The sequence below is a fragment of the Bufo bufo genome, chromosome 4 (genome assembly GCF_905171765.1).
Source record: "Bufo bufo chromosome 4, aBufBuf1.1, whole genome shotgun sequence".
Classification (NCBI taxonomy): domain Eukaryota; kingdom Metazoa; phylum Chordata; class Amphibia; order Anura; family Bufonidae; genus Bufo; species Bufo bufo.
The window spans coordinates 45048988-45072545 of NC_053392.1; the positions used below are offsets into that span (position 1 = coordinate 45048988).

Here is a 23558-nt window from a genome sequence, read left to right on the forward strand (position 1 = left end):
TAGGTAGAAGGTCATGTTTCCCTCTGGTCTCTCATCACTACGGACCAGTCTGTCCAGCTCAGATGGGGGTGAGCGTTTTTTAAAAGGGGAAGGAGGTGCAAGCATGAGAGACAAATCCAAAAGAAACTAGGTTACGAGCATATGTGCAGGTGGTATCAGGTGATCCAGAATCCTAACATCCACTGGACCTAAATCTTGAGGGTCTAAATTTAGCAAGTATAACTATAAAGAAATGTAGAGAGATTAAAAAAAAGGATCTGCTTTTATATTTGCTGAAACCATGTAATTTATTGGGACTGGCACATTTCTGCCACTGTGAATTAGCTTTCATACATAAATTAGGGCCAATTTTCCTAGAAAGCCATTTTTGTTTGGAGTGTTGGGGGGAAGAACCCAGAGGAGAACAATCCCAAGGAGAACATACAAACTATATGCAGATGCTGTCCTTGGTCATATTTGAGCCCAGGACCTCAGCACCTCAAGTAAACGACATTGCCCACATTGACTTGAATAGCTCCATCACATGGACTGAGCTTTACCCCATAGGGATCAGAAGGACTGGGGGAAGCTACTGGTCAGCAGAAGAAGAAATCACATCTAAGCAAACCAGGATGACTGGTGGACCTAACCCGGGAGGGGACAGAAGGTGAAGAAGGCATAAATCAGGAGAAGTAATTGCACCTGTCACTCTAAATAGAAGCCTTCGAGCCCAGATTTGATGGATGAGCTGTGGTCAGTGGACACGTGCAGTCCCTGTACACAACAAACATGTGGCCAAATACCAACAGTCTGGGGCCACACAGTCCTCTCGGGGCGCAACGTAGGGATTCCAATGGGAAAACCGACACTCTCACGGCTCATTTCATCAAAGACAATTTAGTGGGAACTGAGGATCTCCGAAGTAGTTATGGCTCTTGCTGACGGGCTACCAGACCCAGTTTGCAAACATAAGCTCTGCTGCCATTTTGCACCAGTCCACGATATCTTTGTGGTCCCGAAAGGTGCGCCTGATTTATGACGAGGCGCACGCCTCATCATAAATTAGGCACATCTTCCTTCTAGTGCATGCGCCTAAAGTGAAATTTGCTGCCGTACATTTCGGTCTTCTTTTACGCCAGAAAACGGGTATAAAAGAAGATAAATAGGCCCAACTGGCCCTGACCACACCTCCTTGGGAAAGCGGTGACAACGGTATGGAAACACCATTTGCACCTGAATTTAGGCGCAATGGCGTTAAAAAAAAAAAAATCTGTCAAATACCCCCAACTTTCCCTGCTCACAGTTGTTGTCCCCTATCCTGTGCATAGGAGATAACGTCCAACAACCGGACTACCCCTTTAAATTAACCCGTCACCCTCCTACTTGTTTTCCCCATGTAATAACAATCTATTCTTATGACTGTGTTGTGCCATTCCTCTGTTATTCCTACTAGATGTTAATAAATGAATTGTCAGCAGTCTAGGGTGTATAGGGTGACCAGAAGAAGCTGCTGGAGACGTCTTACGGGACCTGAGGACACGTGAGCACATGCAGACACAAAGTGAAAGTGTGTAACACGCACAAAACACAACACAAAAATGCAACCAAGTCTTCACCGGACCAGTTAAAAACACGAGGTTTGCAACTTTATAACAGAAAACTGGCATGGCGGAAATGATAAAGCCCCCCACGTCTTCTACACTCTTTTCTGCTGACAGTAGTGAGATTGCTCCAGACCCCCATGATGACGCTTTACCTCGAGTGTCGGGCAACTCTGAGAACATTTTCATCTACATGTGTGCATATACTGTACAGTGGGGGGCATACCATAGAGGGAGCCTGAGAGAAGGAGACTATAGGAGCCTATGGCTTGTAGTAAAGGGGAATAATATATTCATCATCTTGTACAAGCTGCACTATTATAATATTTCTTCTACAGCTCCTTAATCCAAATATTGATGACCTAGCTTCAGTAACGGTCATCCATATCGGATCAATGGTGGTCCGTGGCCTGGCATCTCTGCTGGGCTCTATGGCCTCCTCACAGGGCAAGAAGCACAGCGCCATACACTGGCTAGTGGCTGCTCTTGGTATTGCAACCCAGGCTTATTCCCTTGAATGGGACTGAGCGTCACATAGGCCACATGACCGATGAACGTGACATCACTGGTATAGGATGAGGCCGTGGGGTGTGTCAGGAGTCAGACCCCCACGATTAGATAATGATGACCCATCCTGAGAATAGGCCATCAGTATTGAACTCAAGGAAAATCCCTTTAATTCTGAAGACATATCCTTAGTATAGCACATGGGAGTCCGGCTTCTGGCACCTTTGCCCATCAGTTTTAGGAGCTGCTGTTGAATGGGGCCGAGCTGCAGTAACCAGTAATGACCACTACGCAGCGTATGGACCAGTGTCGTTCCAAAGATAGTAGTCAGGGGTGCGGGTAGTCGGACCTACTGCTGATCTGATATTGACTTCCTGTCCTTAGGATAGGCCATCAATATTGAACTCTCGGAAGAAGCCTTTTTAAATTGGTGACATCATTTGCATCAACTTTTCCCTCCATTAAAGGGTTAATTTCCACCTCCATACACAGGATCCTCACAGACGTACACGTTGTACCTGTACAATCAGTTCCTCTGTGAAAAAATACCACGCGTTACGTGACCCGCGGCTCACCAGCTATAGATCATCAACTACGCAGACAAACTTAACTAAAAATATTCACCAGATTCGTGTCCCAAACATTGTGTAATATGGAACTGCCTTATAAACCGTATACATTTTACCTGGGAATCCAAGGGTTCATTGAGGTAACGGGGGCCGTTTCTGGCCCACTGAGATGGGTGGAAAAGATGGGGACGGTGGTACGTTATGCCGAAGAAAATAAGGTTCAAAGACATTGCATCAGATAACCGGACCCGGAAAAGGCGATGACCTGGAGCAACCAGTGCCAGGCAGCTGCTGCTAAGGCAGAGAATATCACAGTATGCCCCAAAAGGGAGAACACAGATGAGCCTTTTTTTTGGTACTAACCGTCAGTCAAAAAATTGTCTAAAACCAATGGCTGCACCATAGCAAACACTTCCTGGTGGTGGCCTCATATCAGGGACAAGGCCTGGACTATCCCAGTGAGGTGGAAAACCTGAGCGAGTGCGGGGGTGATGTCAGGGTGATGTGGGGGTCAGGAGTGGATAAACTGGTTTCCACCCTCACACAGGTATGTCAACAACCCAATTGCTTAATCAGCTGTAGATTCAGCCCAACCCGGCAGTGATGTCAGCAGCAGGAGCCGTGAGCTGGAGATGAGGGGGGACGCCCACCTACCAGGGCTCTATGCCCGCAGAGACGCAGGACGAGCAAGCTGCGGCTGTGATTTTAAAAAGGGGTGCACCAGGAAATAAGAAAATGAAAATATTTAAATATTACTTCATTATAAATATATTCCCAAATACCTTACATTAGTTATAATGGCTCGTTTTGTCTGGGGAGCAATCATTAGGAGAAACAAAATGGCCGCTGTCCACACAAAAGCTGTCCTAATCACACAGCAGGACAAGTTACTTCAGAACACTGAGCTAAAGAGCTGCCTCATCCTCCTCTCTGCTTTACCCGTCAGGGATTATGATCCTGAATACAGCGGATAAGATCTTTAGCTGAATCTCCGTAGGAATAGAGTTCATGAGGAGATGTGGCTAATGAGCAGCAGCACTTGTATGCAGTCTCCATTACCACAGTCTGTCCTCTCTGTACTTCATGTCTCCTCATGAACTCCATTCCTACATAGATTCAGCTGAAGATCATATTAAACTGTATTCAGGATCATAATCCCTGATAAGCAGAGCAGAGAGGAGGATGAGGCAGCTCTTCAGCTCAGTGTTGCGAAGTAACTTGTCCTGCTGCGCGATTAGGACAGGTTTTGTGTGTACTAACAGGATGGCGGCCACTTTGTTTCTCCTAATCATTGCTCCCCAGACAAAACGAGCAATTATAACTAATGAAGGGTATTTTGGAATATATTTATAATAAAGTAATAGTTAGGTATTTTCATTTTCTTAATTCCCGGAGAACCCCTTTAAGTTCAGCGTTGATCGTGTGTCTAGCCGGGATCTATCATGCGTGTGCCTCCTAAAGTTTACTTTTCCAACCTGCAGATTGTGGAGCGCCAGGTCTCTACGCCAGAAGCAGGCCAGGCAGCCTCATCACCCAAGTGACATGGAAATGTGGGCACCCATTACATGCCCTAATAAAAAACTGAGCTAGTGGGTGCAATTACATTCACTGAACAGCCCCCAAACTTCAGATCTGGGGCCACAAGTGAGGCTGCGCCCCATCCTGATCAGCACTTTCGGGATCACGTGGCACAGTCTATGGCACCTTTACAAGAGCTGGGTGACTGCCTGCATGCATCCTCCTGGCAGCTACTAAGGGCGGCTTTTTAGGCTACCCCCCTTCACTGCCGTAAGATTCAGCTAATTTATAACGAGCCGCGCACCTTTTCATAAATTAGGGGCATCTACAGGAGTCTGTTTCCAAGGGTAAATGCCCCCGACGCGGCCAACTATCAAACATGGCATAAAACCGGCCGTGCGATTAAACATTGTCGCAAGGGACTTAAGATTACTATTTTTTTTTTTTAACGACTAAAGTCGCATCTCTCTTGATAAATGACCCCCACTCGCTTACGCCTCCCCGCTACAGAGGACAAACGCAATTACCAGAAGTTGCTAGAACGAATACCCCCAACTTTCCCTGCTCATAGTAGTTGTCCCCTATCCTGTGCCTAGGAGATAACGTCCAACAACCGGACTACCCCTTTAAATTGACCCGTCACCCTCCTACTTGTTTTCCCCTGTGTTGTGCCATTCCTCTGTTATTCCTACTAGATGTTAATAAATGAACTGTCAGCAGTCTGCCATAAAAGGTCCAGATGGGTGTTGCCAGCTGGGGTTGTGTCCCTGACACTGGCAGCACTGCAGGGACACACCCCCTAACTGGTAATACCCAGCTGGACCTTAATTGCAGACTGCTGGCAATTTATACGATATACTAGTAGGAATCACAGAGGCATAGGAATAGAGGCTCCAGAATGGTTATTACATGGGGAATGCAAGTAGTCGCTGTAACAGACATGTCAGGAGAGGTGACGGATCTTCTTTAAAGACACTGATCCAGCAGGGGGAGTCAGAGAGGTCACATACCGATAACAATAGCAGAACAGCGCGGCGTATACCTAAAAAGCAGTACAAGACTATTAACTCCAAACATCTGCAAATCTACTCGACACTATGTATAGGGTGACCAGAAGAAGCAGTGACGTAACGGCAGACCCTCCCGGGAGCGTGGACGCTGCTGGAGACGTCTTACGGGACCTGAGGACACGTGAGCACATGCAGACACAAAGTGAAAGTGTGTAACACGCACACAACACAACACAAAAATGCAACCAAGTCTTCACCGGACCAGTTAAAAATGACTAAGGTTTCTTGATAGATGATTTCCAAAGGAAACCATTCATCAGCGGCGGTCCACCTCCACAGCCGGGACCCTCCAGCCCACAGCACTGTCATTCCTCTTTTGACTGATTAATTAGTAAATCAAGGGCCATTTTTCACAGCGCTGCCGTGTGGGTGAGTCCAGGCAACGCTCGCTCTCCGATCGAGACACATTAACGCCAGCTCTGCTCTTTTAGTACAGGGAAGGGACAAAAGCCATGGAAGGGGAGATAAATCATGGAAGCTGCCCCGAGGGCCAAGTTCAGAGCCTACGATATAGCACAAGCACTGAGCATATAATCTACAGGCAAAGTGCAGTCACTGTGTACATGCATTATAGAAGTAATCCTTAATTACATCCTGTATTAAACTCCAGAGCTGCACTCACTATTCTGCTGGTGCAGTCACTGTGTACATACATTACATTACTTATCCTGTACTGATCCTGAGTTGCATCCTGTATTATACTCCAGAGCTGCACTCACTATTCTGCTGGTGCAGTCACTGTGTACATACATTACATTACTTATCCTGTACTGATCCTGAGTTGCATCCTGTATTATACTCCAGAGCTGCACTCACTGTTCTGCTGGTGGAGTCACTGTGTACATACATTACATTACTTATCCTGTACTGATCCTGAGTTGCATCCTGTATTATACTCCAGAGCTGTACTCACTGTTCTGCTGGTGGAGTCACTGTGTACATACATTACATTACTTATCCTGTACTGATCCTGAGTTACATCCTGTATTATACTCCAGAGCTGCACTCACTATTCTGCTGGTGCAGTCACTGTGTACATACATTACATTACTTATCCTGTACTGATCCTGAGTTACATCCTGTATTATACTGCAGAGCTGTACTCACTATTCTGCTGGTGGAGTCATTGTGTACATACATTACATTACTTATCCTGTGTTACATCCTCTATTATACTCCAGAGCTGCACTCACTATTCACAATATTTCTCCTGGAGTATAATACAGGATTTAACTCCGGATCAGTACAGGATAAGTAATGTACTGTATGTACACAGTGACTCCACCAGCAGAATAGTGAGTGCAGCTCTGGAGTATAATACAGGATGTAACTGAGGATCAGTACAGGATAAGTAATGTAATGTATGTACACAGTGACTCCACCAGCAGAATAGTGAGTGCAGCTCTGGAGTATAATACAGGATGTAACTCAGGATCAGTACAGAAAAAGTAATGTATGTACACAGTGACTGCACCAGCAGAATAGTGAGTGCAGCTCTGGAGTATAATACAGGATGTAACTCAGGATCAGTACAGGATAAGTAATCTAATGTATGTACACAGTGACTGCACCAGCAGAATAGTGAGTGCAGCTCTGGAGTATAATACAGGATGTAACTCAGCATCAGTACAGGATAAGTAATGTAATTGCTCAAGGTCTTCTAATGATGCACATGGAGTTACAGTGCAGACCTCATTGCTACGTGTCTTATAGAAAGTGATGGATGTCAAATCTGGGACTTTTTGCTGCGTCAGTGAATGGCCGGTCTGCTGTCTGACTCGCACAGACACTGACACAGGGGAAACCTTCCTGTCCCAGCCTTCTGCATGGCACACAAGGGGAAGGGCTCTAAACAGTTAAGGATGTCTGCGGTGGGGTCAGCGGTGAACAGGACCCCGTTACTATTTCTGGCACCTCACAGAGGACCAGACTGCTGCTCTCCAGGGGAGGCCCCGGAGTGGCCGGTCAGCCTTTCCCTTTTGATAAGGCTTCAGCAGGAAGCACAGCTGGACAGAGGAAGGAAATGTCCAGCTGAAAAAAATCTACGAGACTGAGCAGAGGCGGCCGGCGGTCACCAGTGAGTATCCAGCTCCAGTCTGCACATCAAGGTGAAGCCCTCCGGTCAGTCCGGCATCATCGGGTGCACAGGATGGTCGAGCCTTGGCATAGCATTGCCACCATAACACCTCCTCAGTGGCTCCCCCTGGTGACTAAGATAGATATGGGTAGGTGGTGAGACAGATAGATATGCGATAAATATATAATAGATACATGTATAGATATAGGATATAGTGAGTGATACAGTCAGACAGATAAAAATGAGTTGGATAGGATATAAAGAATGATATACACATTAACAACAACAAAAAAAAAAAAAAAAAAAAGAAATGCACCCAGATAGAAATGTGAGATTGCTGCAAAACTCTCCCTGCAGTTATGTCTCAGGCAGATATGTAAATGGTTACAGGTGGAGTCTGAATAGACACTGGGTTTTGCCATAGAAGGTCGTAAAAATCTGTCTCCCACTGACCAAAAAAAAAAAAAAAAAAAAAAAAAGCTCTCAGAGACTACTTTTGGGTAGTGTACCTCTTGGTGAGAGATTGTTGATCGCTAGGCATGCCTCTACAAAACACTTCAAGCTCATGAACACGACCATAGCCTGTATTGCGGTCCGCAAAAAATAGATACCGGCCGTGTGCGTACCGCTTTTTGCGGAACGGAATATCCATCCCATAATAGAACAGCTGAAATGTTATCCGTAAAGCGGACAAGAATAGGACATGTTCTATATTTTTGCGGGCGCCACAAAATGGAAATGCGGACACGAAACGGACAACTCCCAGCATGCTCCATTCGGCTTCTATGGGAGATCTGAAAACAGACAAGAAATTGCGCATGCTGGGAGTCGTAGTTTCCCCACAGCTGGAGTCGCCAGAGGTTGCTGATCCCTAGACACATTTTTTCTATGGTCACTTGCTCTCCATGGTGCTACACAGAAGTCATCGCAATCAGTTTTCCTGCCGCTTCTACATAATTATACCCCCAGTATAGATAGATATGAGATCAATGGATAGAAGTAGAGTGGGGAAAATAAGTAATTGATACACTGGTGATTTTGCAAGGTCTGTCATTTTTATCGTAGGTACACTGCAACTGTGGGAGACAGAATCTAAAAAAAATAAATCCAGAAAATCACTTTGTATGATTTTTAAATAATTACTTTTAATTTTATTGCACGAAATAAGTATTCCATCACCTACCAACCAGCAAGAATTCTGGCTCTCACAGAGCGGTTAGTTTTTCTTTAACCCCTTAGTTACCATCCATACGTGTTTTTACGGCGGTCATTAAGGAGCCTTAGTCTGGGCCACCGCTTTTTTTTTTTTACAGCAGCCCAGTCTAAGTGCTGAACGGGTCCCCCATGCAGTGCAGATCCGGGTTGTTTGACACTTTACATGGCGTGGGCAATGGCGCCCGCCGCATGTAAAGTGCTGACAGAGAGAGCGGACTCCCTCCGTCTCACCACGGCACCCCGCAAATGCTATCGCGGGGTGCCGATGTTTGTGAAGGCTGCCTGGGGTCTGATGTAGGTCTCAGACCAGCCATCAGTAATTTCCAGCAGGCTGAGCCTCTCTGGCACAGCCTGCTGGTCAATGTTAGAATAGCATTGCCATTAAAATGCAATGCACTATAGGGATAGTGCATTGCATTTAAAAAAAAATCAAAAAGCTGTCTGTTATAGTCCCCTTGTGGGACTATTAAGTGGTAAAAAAAGTAAAGAAAAACAACAACTCATTTATTCAATAAAAAAAAATACCATAAAAAAAAATTACGCTTTTTCCCCCCATAAAAAAATACGCTTTTCAAATAAAAAAATTGCAAAAAATAAATAATCTTCCGCATATGTTTGGTATTGCCACGACCGTAACAACCCGGACTACATAAATATCATGTAAATTATCCCCTGCTGTGAACACCGTAAAAAATTTTTTTTTTTTAAATTGCCAATTTATTCTTAGTTGCCACCGAAAAAACTTAATAACAAGTGATCAAAAAGCGCCATTTACTCCAAAATGATATCAGTGAAAAATACAAGTCGTCCCGCAAAAATCAAGCCCTCACACAACTCCATAGAAAGAAAAAATAAAAAAAAGTTAAGGGTCTTAGGAAGCTGTAATGCAAAAATGTTTTTTCTTTTTTTAAAAAAAAAAGGGGGCTTTACTGCAAAAAAAGTAGTAAAATGTAAAAGAAAAATATATGTATTTGATATCACTGTAATCGTTCTGACCCAGAGAATAAAGATATTATGTTATTTATACCTAAAAATGAGCGCCGTAAAATTTATAGCGTAAAAACGCAGTGGTAGTATTGCTGTTTTTCCCATCTCCCTCCCAGAGAGAGTTAATATAATTTAAGAAGCCCTCCTACTCTGCACTCATTAACTGTATTAATTGCACCTGTTTGAACTCGTTACCTTTATAAAAGACACCTGACCACACGCTCAATCACACTCCAACCTCTCCACCATGGCCAAGACCGAAGAGATGTCTAAGGACTCCAGGGACAAAATTGTAGACCTGCAGAAGGCTGGGGTGGGATACAGGAGAATAGGCAAGCAGCTCGGTGAGAAGGCAACAACTGTTGGCGCAATTATTACAAAATGCAAGAAACACAAGACGACTGTCAATCTTCCTCGGTCTGGGGCTCCATGCAAGATCTCGCCTCGTGGGGTAAGGATGATTCTGCGAAAGGTCAGGAATCAGCCCAGAACTACACGGGAGGACCAAGAGACCTGGGACCGCAGTCACAAAGATTACCGTTAGTAATACACCACACCATCATGGATTAAAATCCTGCAGGGCAGGCAAGGTCCCGTTGCTCACTCCAGCACATGTCCAGACCTGTTTAAAGTTCGCCAATGACCATCTGGACGATCCAGAGGACGCATGGGAGAAGGTCATGTGGTCAGATGAGACAAAAATAGAACTTTTTGGTATCAACTCCACTTGCAGTTTTTGGAGGAAAAGAAGGATGAGTACAACCCCAAGAACACCGCCCCAACCGTGAAGCATGGGGGTGGAAACATCATACTATGGGGGTGCTTTTCTGCAAAGGGGACAGGACGACTGCACCATATTGAAGGGAGGATGGATGGGCCATGTATCGGATGATTTTGGCCAACAACCCCCTTCCCTCAGTAAGAGCATTGAAGATGGGTCGTGGCTGGGTCACAACTAAGGAGTTGCTCCGTAAGAAGCATTTTAAGGTCCTAGAGTGGTCTAGTTAGTCTCCAGACCTGAACCCAATCGAAAATCTTTGGAAAGAGCTGAAACTCAATGTAGCCCAGCGACAGCCCCGAAATCTGAAAGATCTGGAGAAGATCTGTATGGAGGAGTGGTCCAAAATCCCTGCTGCAATGTGTGCAAACCTGGTCAAGAACTACAGGAAACGTCTGACCTCTGTAATTGCAAACAAAGGTTTCTGTACCAAATATTAAGTTCTGTTTTTTATTTCATACAATTACGGTAAATGCTAATTAATTATTTAAAAATCATACAATGTGATTTTATGGATTTTTTTTAGATTCTGTCTCTCACAGTTGAAGTGTACCTACTGTAAAAATTACAGACTTCTCCATTCTTTGTGGGTGGCAAAACTTGCAAATTCGCCAGTGTATCAGATACTTATTTTCCCCAATCTATAGATAGAAGTCTAGATAGAAGTCTAGATAGAAGTCTAGATAGAAGTCTAGATAGAAGTCTAGATAGAAGTCTAGATAGAAGTCTAGATAGAAGTCTAGATAGAAGTCTAGATAGAAGTCTAGATAGAAGTCTAGATAGAAGTCTAGATAGAAGTCTAGATAGAAGTCTAGATAGAAGTCTAGATAGAAGTCTAGATAGAAGTCTAGATAGAAGTCTAGATAGAAGTCTAGATAGAAGTCTAGATAGAAGTCTAGATAGAAGTCTAGATAGAAGTCTAGATAGAAGTCTAGATACATATGAGATAGACAAAGAGATGAAGATAGACAGATATTAGACAGATTCTCTCTATGGTCACACGCTCTCCATGGTATTACGCACAGGTCATCTCCATCAGTTTTCCTGCCGCTTCTACATAATTATACCCCCGCTTCTGGTAATATTTCACACATATCTCTGTATATATTCCTAGTCTTGTTGGAAAACCAATAAATGTCTGCAGCTCGAGGATAATAGGAACATTATATATTTCAACACTTTGTGTGTCTGCAATGCGTGCCGTGATTTAGAGGCCTACAAGCCCCGGCACGCATCTCCCACTCCCCGCACAGACACCCTCGATGTCCAGGAACGGGGAAGCTCAGTAACATGCATACATGTCTGTTCAGGTCAAGTGCAGCACCTCAATCAGCGGGAGAACATTCACGAGGCAGTAACTGGTGCCGCGCACATCCTGAACTTTTACAAGTTTATTTATCCCGCTCACAACGGAAATGGAGCTCATCTATAAAAAATACAGTGTCGGCTCCTCCAGAAATGACGCCGATTGAAGTCGACCTGCACCGAGGGGTAGGGACACGCTTCTGAGCGGCCCAGATGACAGACTGGCACCAGTGCCATCATCGGACAATGCTGAATGTGACCATATACAGAGAAGATAGAGCTGACTTCAGCAGGATCGGCCGACCTATATGGAAGCCTCCGACTCTCCCCGACAACAGATTTAGGGGAACGCAGGATCCTATGCTCCCAAGGGAAATAAGCTGCCACCAGAAGTGTCTTACAGGGTCTGCGTATTCCTCTGTCCCCATTGATAAGCAACAGGCTGAGCATGCATGTTTACGGGGGGAATCGGGAGGAAAGACTGTTGATGAAGTAAGCATTAGGCCGACAGTTCATGTGTATGGCTGCCTTAAAGGGGTTTGCCCATCTCATACATTGGTGGCATATCGCTAGGATATGCCACCAATGTCTGACAGGTGCGGGTCCCAGAGGTGGTATCTCTAGAACGTAGCCCGCAAAGCCGCACTCGACTATTTCTGGAAGGCCCATAGAAATGAATGAGAAACGCACAGCACGAGTCCGCTCACCGCTCCATTCACTTCAATAGAGCTGACGGAAGTACCCGAGTCAGCGCTCAACTATTTTCGCCAGTCCCATACAGATGAACTGAGGGCGGCCTCGCGAGCGCAGTCCGCTCTCCCTCACTTTGCGGAGTCCGTTCTAGAGATAGGTGCGAGTCTATCCTAGCGAAAGATCACCAAAGTATGAGAGGGGCTAACACCTTTAAGTAAGAGGAAACTTAAGGTGTGACTGGCCTTTAACATCTTCCCGTCACAGTCATTTAATTTTGGAATTTTTTGGGCACATTTCCATGTTGCTATGTGCGAAACAAGTCAAGGTGGTTCTGCTGTACTATGGCCCAATAGACCGCATTGACTCTTCAAAGGGTCCGTTGGAGCTGTCTTGAAGCTTCTGCATCTGCTGAAGGCTTTGCTATTCTTGCAGTCAAATGTGACCTAACCCCCAAGACAGTTTTTTTTTTTGTACGTAAAAGACGCCTTCAGCATTTTTTAAAATCATGTTAGCATTTCAGGTGCTTTTGCAGCGCTATTGAGACTCCAATGGAGAAAGACACCTACAAAAATGCCAACGACCCTATAAAAGCTACTAAACACCACAAACAAAAACACTGCATGCAATAAACATCTGGAGGGTACAACTCTTCTGCTTCTACCAGGTCAAACTCCAGTGTTACCTATGGTTGGTTAAGAGTTAAACCAGTGAGACAAGACAGGGCTCACCACAATATGGATCTCGCTTTCTCTGCGGCAACAATTGAATTGATCTCAAATATTGAACAGAAATGGTATGTTTTCCCACAGATACGTAGAGGTGCCCAATTTAAGGTCCAGCACTGCCGCTCTGTCTATTGTTTGCAAATGAGCAGTGAGAGGGAGGTTGTGGAGGCCGAAGAGCCACCATGAATCATGAGATCAAACATGGTCACGAAGAAATAAATTAGCCGGGGAACGAGTGGGCATGGACGAGAGCAACTTCATCAGCTGCCGTGCACACCCGGGAAGAGACTGGCAGATCCCATGGCGGACCATGCCCAAGCAGATGATCTCCTAACGGGATATCATCCAAAAAACCTAAAGGTGACATAAAATACTATACAAAGCTCGGATGTGTAGATGAAAGGGTTATTAGTTAAATTCAGTGGGGTTGCGTAAATAATCACACCCCTTTGCAACTATATCAGACTGGAACCTGAAACCTATCCATATGTACAGTCTCTGTATCCACAGTCAAGAAAGAGGAGCTGTTTCAGTACCTACCTGCATTCCCCATATAACAATAATTCTGGAGCATCTATTCTTAAATCTCTATGTTGTGCCATTCCTCTGTTATCCCTACTAGAAGCACTGCAAGCCATTTGCAGTGAAGGTCCAGCTGGGTGTTACCAGTTGGGGAGGGAGCTTCCCTGCACAGTCTGACACTATCCAGTGTTAGCAGTGTCAGACTGTGCAGGGACTCACCCCCTTTATCACAAAGTGCCAGCAATTCACTCTTAAATACTAGTAGTGATAATAGAGGGATGGCGCAATAGAGGGTTTTATGTAGAGATACTACAGAATGGGGAATGCAAGTAGTTCCTAAAACAGACATGTCAGGAGAGGCGAGGGGTCCTCGGTACGATTATTCGCTGTGAGCTGACTGCCTAAAAAGAGTATTGGTGGCCTACACTTAGGTTAGGCTATCAATATTTAATTGTGGGGTCCGAATGAATGGGACTGTGGTGCAGTACCAGGAAAAGCCATAGCCGAATATGTGGCGCTGTAGCTGGTAAATAACGGAGACATGGCACCCCTTTGATTCTAGAATCACCACCAACTCCTTGGTTGCGCCAAGTATGAAAGTTATCCCCTATCCTAGGGGTCTGAACACCCGGACCTCCACAGCTCTCGTCCTAATGGAGCGGCAGGCCATGCATGCGCCCTTCTGCTCCACTCATTCTCTACGAGAAAGCAGGAGATAGTCGAGTACAGAGCTCCGATCCGAGATAACTCAGAGCCCAGTCATTTAACCCCTCAGATGCCACAATCGGTAGTGACCGCTGCATCTAAGGGGGATAGATGGCGGGGACTCCCTCCGTTCTCCAACCATAGGGTTCTGATTGGATGCAACGGGGGAGGCCTTGTGAAAGCTACCAGGCCTGACATAGCGAACTACTGTGCGGGCAGGTCTTAAAGGGCCACTACACTGAAAAACAAGAAGAAAAAAAAAGAATAACCAACCACCTGCTAAGGAGAGTTTGTCTTTGGCTCTTTCTTCAGCAGCTCGCAGGATCGCTCCTGAGCAGCCGAGACCTACGTATCCCAGAGCTCAGGAAGGCTCTCCTACGCAGCCTCCAAAACCTCATTTATCATAAGTAATGAAGTGACCCCCAGAGAGGACGGTCTCCTCGCACAACGTCCGCAGTCGCATTACGAGAGGTAGGATTAATCGCCCGGGCACAGCTGGATGCAGCGTCTCTGGGCCAGGTGTGCACATGGTGTAACGCGGGGATTGCACAACTGCCCCCGCAGTCACAGGCCGATGTGCAGCGTGTCTGTCACATTAAGCACTTCGAAAACTATGTGAGGATTTCCAGTGCAGAAGAAAAACAAACCCCATCTCAGAACGGGTTACCACACCCTGCCCCACCTCTCCGAGCATCTCAGGAGATTACACAGCAGATCCACTGACATAAAGCCTGAAACTATAAACCTGACCTCCGGCGCATGGACAACCCATGTCACACACCGCGCCACAGTCCTCAGGGCAGGTCACCGGTGGGGATCCGACTCCTGGCACTGCTGACAATCAGCTGCTCGAAAGACCCACACGCTCAGGTGACTGCTGCCGCCTCGCATGTCCATCGGTCACATCTGTTAGAGTGAAAGGGATTCAGCTGCAATACCAGGCACGGCCTCTATACCACTGCACAACGCTATACTATGGAGAGGGGTACCGGGAGACCACCCCCCCTCCAGCCCCAAATACTGATTGCTTAGCTGGCCTATCCAACAGAGTGTCTGTCATGGATTACATTAAACATGTCCGTCTGTGGGGGCCCCACCCCTTGACTAAGCCCCACCCACTTTAAATGGTGAGAAGAAGTGCATACAATTGGAAACAATTTAAAGGTCAGAGAAATTATAAATTCTGTCCTCCATTTTCAAGATCTCTGCTTGCTGTCAGTGAATGTAAGCGCCCTATATCCAAGGGCCAGTAACCTGTACTGATCATGTCCATCGGACACGGGTGCAGGACTGGTTTCTCTCTGGCTTGCTCTTGTAAGCAGCACATGATCAGGACCTCAATCTGATGGGTCTAAGGACAACAGTCCGATAACTAAACACTTAACTTCTTCTAAATCGATAAAATACCCATCACCCGGGTGTTGACTCCTATACATATAAATGCTATGCCCTGTGTGATATGTGGCTCCCACTAGCCGCTAATGCACTTGGTCCATTGATGGTAACCAGCTGACCCCGCCGTGGACACTTCTACAAAATGACGTGGCCTTGGATTATTGAATTGACCAGGCTTATCACCAATTTTTGCAGATGGTGCTAAACTGTAAAATCACTACAGAGGACTATATATATATACAGTCTTGTGAAAAAATTAGGACACCCTTTGAAAGCATGTGGTTTTTTGTAACATTTTTAATAAATGGTTATTTCATCTCCGTTTCAACAATACAGAGAGATTAAAGTAATCCGACTAAACAAAGAAAACTGAAGAAAAGTCTTTTCAAGATCTTCTGTAAATGTCATTCTACAAAAATGCCTATTCTAACTGAGGAAAAAGATAGGACACCCTTGCCCCTAATAGCGAGTGTTACCTCCTTTGGCTGAAATAACTGCAGTGAGACGGTTCTTGTAGCCATCTACCAGTCTTCGACATCGGTCTGAGGAAATTTTACCCCACTCCTCAATGCAGAACTTTTTCAGCTGTGAGATGTTTGAGGGGTTTCTTGCACGTACAGCCCTTTTCAAGTCACCCCACAGCATCTCAATGGGATTCAAATCTGGACTTTGACTTGGCCATTCCAGGACTCTCCATTTCGTCTTTTTCAGCCAATCTTTGGTTGATTTACTAGTATGTTTTGGGTCATTGTCATGTTGCATGGTCCAGTTCCGCTTCAGCTTTAATTTTCTAACTGATGGTCTCACATGTTCTTCAAGCACCTTCTGATACACAGTAGAATTCATCGTGGATTCTATGATGGTGATCTGACCAGGTCCTGCTGCAGCAAAGCAGCCCCAAACCATGACACTTCCACCTCCATGCTTCACAGTTGGTATGAGGTTCTTTTCTTGGAATGCTGTGTTTGGTTTACGCAAAACATGTCCTCTGCTGTTGTGTCCAAATAATTCAATTTTGGACTCATCTGTCCAAAGAACATTATTCCAGAAGTCCTGGTCTTTGTCAACTTTATCGCTGGCAAATGTCAGTCTGGCCTCGATGTTTCTCTTGGAAAGCAAAGGTTTCCTCCTTGCACACCTCCCATGCAAGTTAAACTTGTACAGTCTCTTTCTGATTGTAGAGGCATGTACTTCTACATCAACAGTAGCCAGAGCCTGCTGTAGTTCTCGAGATGACACTTTAGGGTTTTTGGATACCTCTTTTAGCATCTTGCGGTCTGCTCTTGGGGAGAACTTGCTGGGGCGACCAGTCCTGGGCATGTTGGCAGTTGTTTTGAAAGCCCTCCACTTGTAGACTATCTTCCGGACAGTGGAATGGCTGATTTCAAAATCTTTTGAGATCTTTTTAAATCCCTTCCCAGACTCATAGGCTGCTACAATCTTTTTTCTGAAGTCCTCTGACAGCTCTTTTGCTCTCACCATGGTGCTCACTCTCACTTCAACAGTCAGGAGCACACCAAACTAAATGTCTGAGGTTTAAATAGGGCAAGCCTCATTCAACATGCAGAGTAACGATCTACTAATTATGTGCACCTGGTGTGATATACCTGTGTGAGATCTGAGCCAATTTAAGAGGGAATACATGTGAGGGTGTCCTATCTTTTTCCTCAGTTAGAATAGGCATTTTTGTAGAATGACATTTACAGAAGATCTTGAAAAGACTTTTCTTCAGTTTTCTTTGTTTAGTTGGATTACTTTAATCTCTCTGTATTGTTGAAACGGAGATGAAATAACCATTTATTAAAAATGTTACAAAAAACCACATGCTTTCAAAGGGTGTCCTAATTTTTTCACATGACTGTATATATATATATATATATATATATATATATATATATATATATATATACACACACACACACACACATATACACACTCTACAGAGGACAATATATATATATATATATATATATATATATACACACACTCTACAGAGGACAGTATACTAATTATATATATATATATATACATACTTGGAAAATCTAGAAAAAACTGGGCACTCTCAGGATGCTGGAACCATCTTGTAATTTAATAGATACTTAAAATGAATAATAAATAGACAACAAGTGCATAAATAATCGACCCTTCGTTATAATGTCGGGTCATGTGTTGTAATTTTCCACTCTCCACTCACGCGGCGGACGGTCCTGCAATGGGGATTTGGCACAGGATTTTCGTATGGCTTCTTGAGTGATCACAAGTATGGGGTCCTCTCTCACCAGACGCGTTTCGGGGTATCAATGACCCCTTCCTCGCGCGGTTTTTATTTATTTTGCTGTTACGGCATTAACCACATAGGAGATTTTTTTATATATTTTAATAGTTTGGACTTCTCAGACGTGGGAAAGGGGGCGATTTACACTTAATATTTACTTTTTTACTTTTTATTTACGGTAATAACTATTTCCCCCCTTAGGGACTAGAACCTGGGATCTTTCATCCCTTGTCCAATTCACCCTGATAGATCTCTATCAGGGTGAATAGGATATCACACTCTCCCTGCTGCCCTGGGCTCTGTACACACAGCAGTAGGGAGCAGACTATGGCAGCCAGGGCTTCATTAGCTTCCTGGCTGCCATGGTAACCGATCGGAGGCCCAGGATTACACTGCTGGGACTCTGATCACAACTGCCACTGCACCACCCATAAAGAGGGTACCCTGTGGCCACTGATTTTAATACAGGGGGTTCTATGTTTTTAGTACAGGGGGTGTGAGGGGGGGTGCACTGCGCCACTAATGATAATTAACCTTTAATACAGATACAGGAGGCGGGTGCTGGCCTCTATGACAGGGCGCGGCAATCAGCGGCAGTTAACCCCTCAGGTGCCAGCTATGTGATTCTGCCCGCCTCCTGGTTAATTATCATTGGTGGCACAGTGCCCAGGCCGGGTACATGCTATGCTGGCTGCTTGACTCTGGGGCTCGGGCTGATACTGGGGAGGAGGAGGCTGCCGTTCACCGAGCTCACTAGCTCAGACGGCGCAGCAGTTTATTACCTCCCCTGTCCCGGCTCCTGCTTTAATTAGCCACACATTCATTGGTGGCAGTGGTGCGGGCAGCTTCAGAGCTCGCTCACTTCATTGGCAGCGGCAGCCGCGTCATAGGAGGGATTCCCTGCCTCCTGAGAGAACATAGCGCGCACCGAGCGCCATGTTCTCTCATTAGAGAAGATACTAGACTGCGCAGTAGCGCAGCCTAGCATCGAAAAAATTAACATCCCGGTACTGAATCGATATTGGCATAAAAGTATTGATTAGGTATTGAAATTTCGATACCTTAAACAACCCTAGTACTGTGTATATACTACTGAGGGCAGCTCTCTCTCATATACAGTACAGACTAAAAGTTTGGACACACCTTCTCATTCAAAGAGTTTTCTTTATTTTCATGACTATGAAGGCATCAAAACTATGAATTAACACATGTGGAATTATATACATAACAAACAAGTGTGAAACAACTGAAAATATGTCATATTCTAGGTTCTTCAAAGTAGCCACCTTTTGCTTTGATTACTGCTTTGCACACTCTTGGCATTCTCTTGATGAGCTTCAAGAGGTAGTCCCCTGAAATGGTCTTCCAACAGTCTTGAAGGAGTTCCCAGAGATGCTTAGCACTTGTTGGCCTTTTTGCCTTCACTCTGCTGTCCAGCTCACCCCAAACCATCTCGATTGGGTTCAGGTCCGGTGACTGTGGAGGCCAGGTCCTCTGGCGCAGCACCCCATCACTCTCCTTTATTTTTCGGCTGACTGACTGACCTTAATTTCTTAAAGTAATGATGGCCACTCGTTTTTCTTTACTTAGCTGCTTTTTTTTTGCCATAATACAAATTCTAACAGTCTATTCAGTAGGACTATCAGCTGTGTATCCACCTGACTTCTCCTCAACGCCACTGATGGTCCCAACCCCATTTATAAAGGCAAGAAATCCCACTTATTAAACCTGACAGGGCACACCTGGGAAGTGAAAACCATTTCAGGGGACTACCTCTTGAAGCTCATCAAGAAAATGCCAAGAGTGTGCAAAGCAGTAATCAAAGCAAAAGGTGGCTACTTTGAAGAACCTAGAATATGACATATTTTCAGTTGTTTCACACTTGTTTGTTATGTATATAATTCCACATGTGATAATTCATAGTTTTGATGCCTTCATAGTCATGAAAATAAAGAAAACTCTTTGAATGAGAAGGTGTGTCCAAACTTTTGGTCTATATATATATATATATATATATATATATATATATATATATATATACATACATATACACACACACATATACACAGACTCCGTGTGACGCAACGGACGAATTCTCGCGCATGCGCCGTGCGCGGCTGTATTCGGCGCATGCGCAGAGAATGTCTGACCGCTTCCCTGCTCAGACATCTCCACTGCGCCTGCGCCGATGACGTCATAGTGCTCCAAGGAACAGGCGCAGTGGAGATGTCTGAGCAGGGAAGCGGTCAGACATTCTCTGCGCATGCGCCGAATACAGCCGCGCACGGCGCATGCGCGAGAATTCGTCCGTTGCGTCACACGGAGGATCGCATTCATCAGGAGATGGGCGGGCTGGAGGGACGCGCTGGGCGGTGGCTGTGTATGAAGGTAGACGGAGCCTCTAGGTGCTAATGACGCCCACATAGCACCTAGAGGCTCATTAGCATATTTATAAAAGTTATTTTTTTAGCAAAACGGCTGCCCAAAAAGCTCTTATATTAGGATGGTTGGCCAGAGCAGACACTAGCAGATCGCTAGTGTCTGAGAGCTAATTATGGCATACGAAGTGATAGAAACCCTTTAACACTGACAAAAGTAAAGTTATGCACATGGGAAGGAATAATGCAAGTCACCCGTACATACTAAATGGTAAAAGACTGGGTAACACTGACATGGAAAAGGACTTAGGAATTTTAGTGGACAGCAAACTAAGCTGTAGAAACCAGTGTCAGGCAGCTGCTGCCAAGGCCAATAAGATTAGGAGGGGCATAGATGCATGTGACCATAGACTATGGAGGTCACCGATTATATTTCTGCTGGAGAGTACAGCCACATTTACATGCACGAGCAAGCAATTATCGAGCAGGAAGTGTTCCTTCCTGATAATTGTCTGCTCATCTGTGGAGGTGAAACGATCACCTCCACTGCATGAAGACGAGTGGTGGCTATTGCCATCATCTTCATACAAACTCGTTGTTTCTGGGCAGCAGAGCACTGTTCACACAGCACCATCTGCTGCCCAGAAACGATGACCAAAGCGTCCACATGAAAGATCATGTCACCAGATGGACGAGTAGTTTGATTATTCATGGGGTGATCCACGACACCTTTACAAGGGCCGAATATCAGAAACAAGCGTCTGTAGAAACGTTCGTTCCTCATAATTGGCCCTAGAATCGGGCCGTATAAATCCAGCAGTATTCCGTTTGCCAGATTTGGAGTCGGGTGGAATTTTCTTTACTCAAAGATGAGGAAAATGAGCTTCTCCATCACAGGAGAACAGCAACGATGTGAACAGGTCAGAGAACAAAACGTACTGGACGCCAGGCCTCAGAAATAGAAAATGATACAGCACCTGGGGTAACTTCGTAACCTTCTCTCGCTTTCCAAAAATGCAGGCGAGGTCGGTGTCACTGCGACAAGAGAGGTCTTTTCCTGGAGAGAAAAAAAAAAAAAAAAAACACATCATCAGTTCTTAGTATTTCTTGCACATAGAGTAGACATTGCAAAATAAGGGGGTTGTGCCACCATTGCATGTTATTTTAATAAAATTCTGAATGAAAAATTACTTTTGTAATTTACTTTCTGCTACAAAAGTGTTCCAGTTGTGAGACATTCTCTTTTTTTCTTTATATATGCATATGGTTGCATATGCTCAGTTCCATCCTTTGACTGCCACCATCCCCATTTGATGTGTTACAGGGAGAGAGTTGCAGCAAAAAGAACACGCCCCCCTAAGCTGTGATAGGGAGAGCTGCAGCAAAAAGAACACGCCCCCTGAGCTGTGATAGGGAGAGAGCTGTAGCAAAAAGAACACGCCCCCCTGAGCTGTGATAGGGAGAGAGCTGAAGCAAAAAGAACACGCCCCCCTGAGCTGTGATAGGGAAAGAGCTGCAGCAGAAAGAACACGCCCCCTGAGCGGTAATAGGGAGAGAGCTGCAGCAGAAAGCACCCTCCCTGAGCAATGAATGGGGGGATCTCAGGATCCTTGTGAGGTACAGCACTGGTTGTAGACTTGTTAGACAGAGATGGTCATGTGCTGTCATATGATGTCCGATTTACATTTTTTACATTAATCAAGAGATAACACCTTTAAGTGAACAAATTGCACAGGCAACAATCTAATGTAGATCGACTTCTTCAAGAGGACCACCCCTTTAGAAGACCATAACAAATACTCACCCATTTTCTCCACCGTTTCTTCGAGCGCTGTGCTCTTTTCCTCACGCTGCTGACGTCAGCTGCAACTATGATGTCCAGTGCACAAGTCACCGCTGCAGCCAATCGCTGGCCTCAGCCATGCATGGAAAGTCTCTGGTCCTCACCGCTGCCATTTGTTTTTCTGGCTGCAGCGGGAGGTTCTGTGCACACAGATCACAGCTGCAGCCAATCACTGGCCTTAGCAGAGACGTTCCATACACGGGATGTCACTGTTGCAGCCATGAACATGATGTCATCGGTGGGAGGACCAGAGCGCAGTGATTGAAGAAACAGCGGAACAAGCAGGCGGGTACCCATTCATTTGTTATTTTAGGCCACAGTACAATCTATTCTACTACACTGTAAGGCACGGCTAGGATCAGTGACTTCAGTTCAGCTGCATTGTCTACAGGAGTCTATGGTAGTCTGGAATTCATTTCCTGTCTCTTCCCTTTTTTCCCCCCATGCAGCAGGAGGTACTTTTCACACCTAACTTCGGGTCTCGTGGTAACAGAAGATTGGGCAGGCTGCATGTCAACATGCCTGATCCCTCTAAGGAGAGTTGGGACACTCCCATCCATACACATTTGTTTGTTGGCCGCTCTTGCCAAATTTGCTGACTTCAGTTGACGTTACTTAAACGTGTATAAGCACCTTAAAGGGGCTACCCCCATGAAAGGACAAACATGGGACCACTGGGACCTCCAGCGATAGCAGAGCCATAGGGTCCCCAAGTCCCCTCTCTGAATGGAGCAGAAGTATGCAAGTCTGTCCACCACTTCATTCAGTTCAGTAGGACTGACGGAGCACTATCTACTGGTGGACCCATCAAGCCAATTTACAGTTGCCTCAATTTGGGGGTTTCTGGAAGGTGACCCTGGAAACCACGCAGGGAGAGAGAAGACTTGGACTAGAAAGGTAAACCTGCCCTGTAACCATCTCCTGCCTAATCCCAGCTCATCAAAACAGTAATTGGAAATGAAGTTTATGGGTCGGAGTCACACAACCTCTCGTCTTACTCATTTCTAAATCTCATCAATTACTATGGATTAATCCAAACTTTCTCCACCTCGTGAGATGGATGATGGGAGTTTTTCCTCTGGATAGAAAACTGCCCTAAACGGCTTCACTTCAAGTCAATTTTCAAACCTGTTAAGCAATGAGGAAAGTAATTAAAGGGAAAACATAGCAGAACTGTGAGGTCACCGCTCTCAAAATGGGTGAGACAGACAAATCCTTCTGTCATCTAAATGATCTTGAGCAAAACGTAGAGCTAAAAAAAACTGTGAGCAATAGAGTGTCAGCTCTGTGGCACTGCAGCCAGATTCTCTAAAAGCTCTACTTACAGGATAGAAAAACTCTATTATACAGCGTCCGATCATGGTACAGCAGGGCAGGACTAAATCGACCATATTAAAGCTGGTGCTTAAGTATCAG

At 45.2% G+C, this 23558-nt stretch overlaps 1 protein-coding gene across 1 annotated transcript in view; it reads right to left on the reverse strand.

Annotated features, from left to right (window-relative positions):
* PINX1 (PIN2 (TERF1) interacting telomerase inhibitor 1) overlaps positions 1-23558 on the reverse strand; it is a 135636-nt gene that overhangs the window by 60770 nt on the left and 51308 nt on the right. Inside the window, 1 exon segment of the mRNA XM_040427170.1 lies at positions 21277-21356. Coding sequence (XP_040283104.1) covers positions 21277-21356 — 80 coding nt within the window.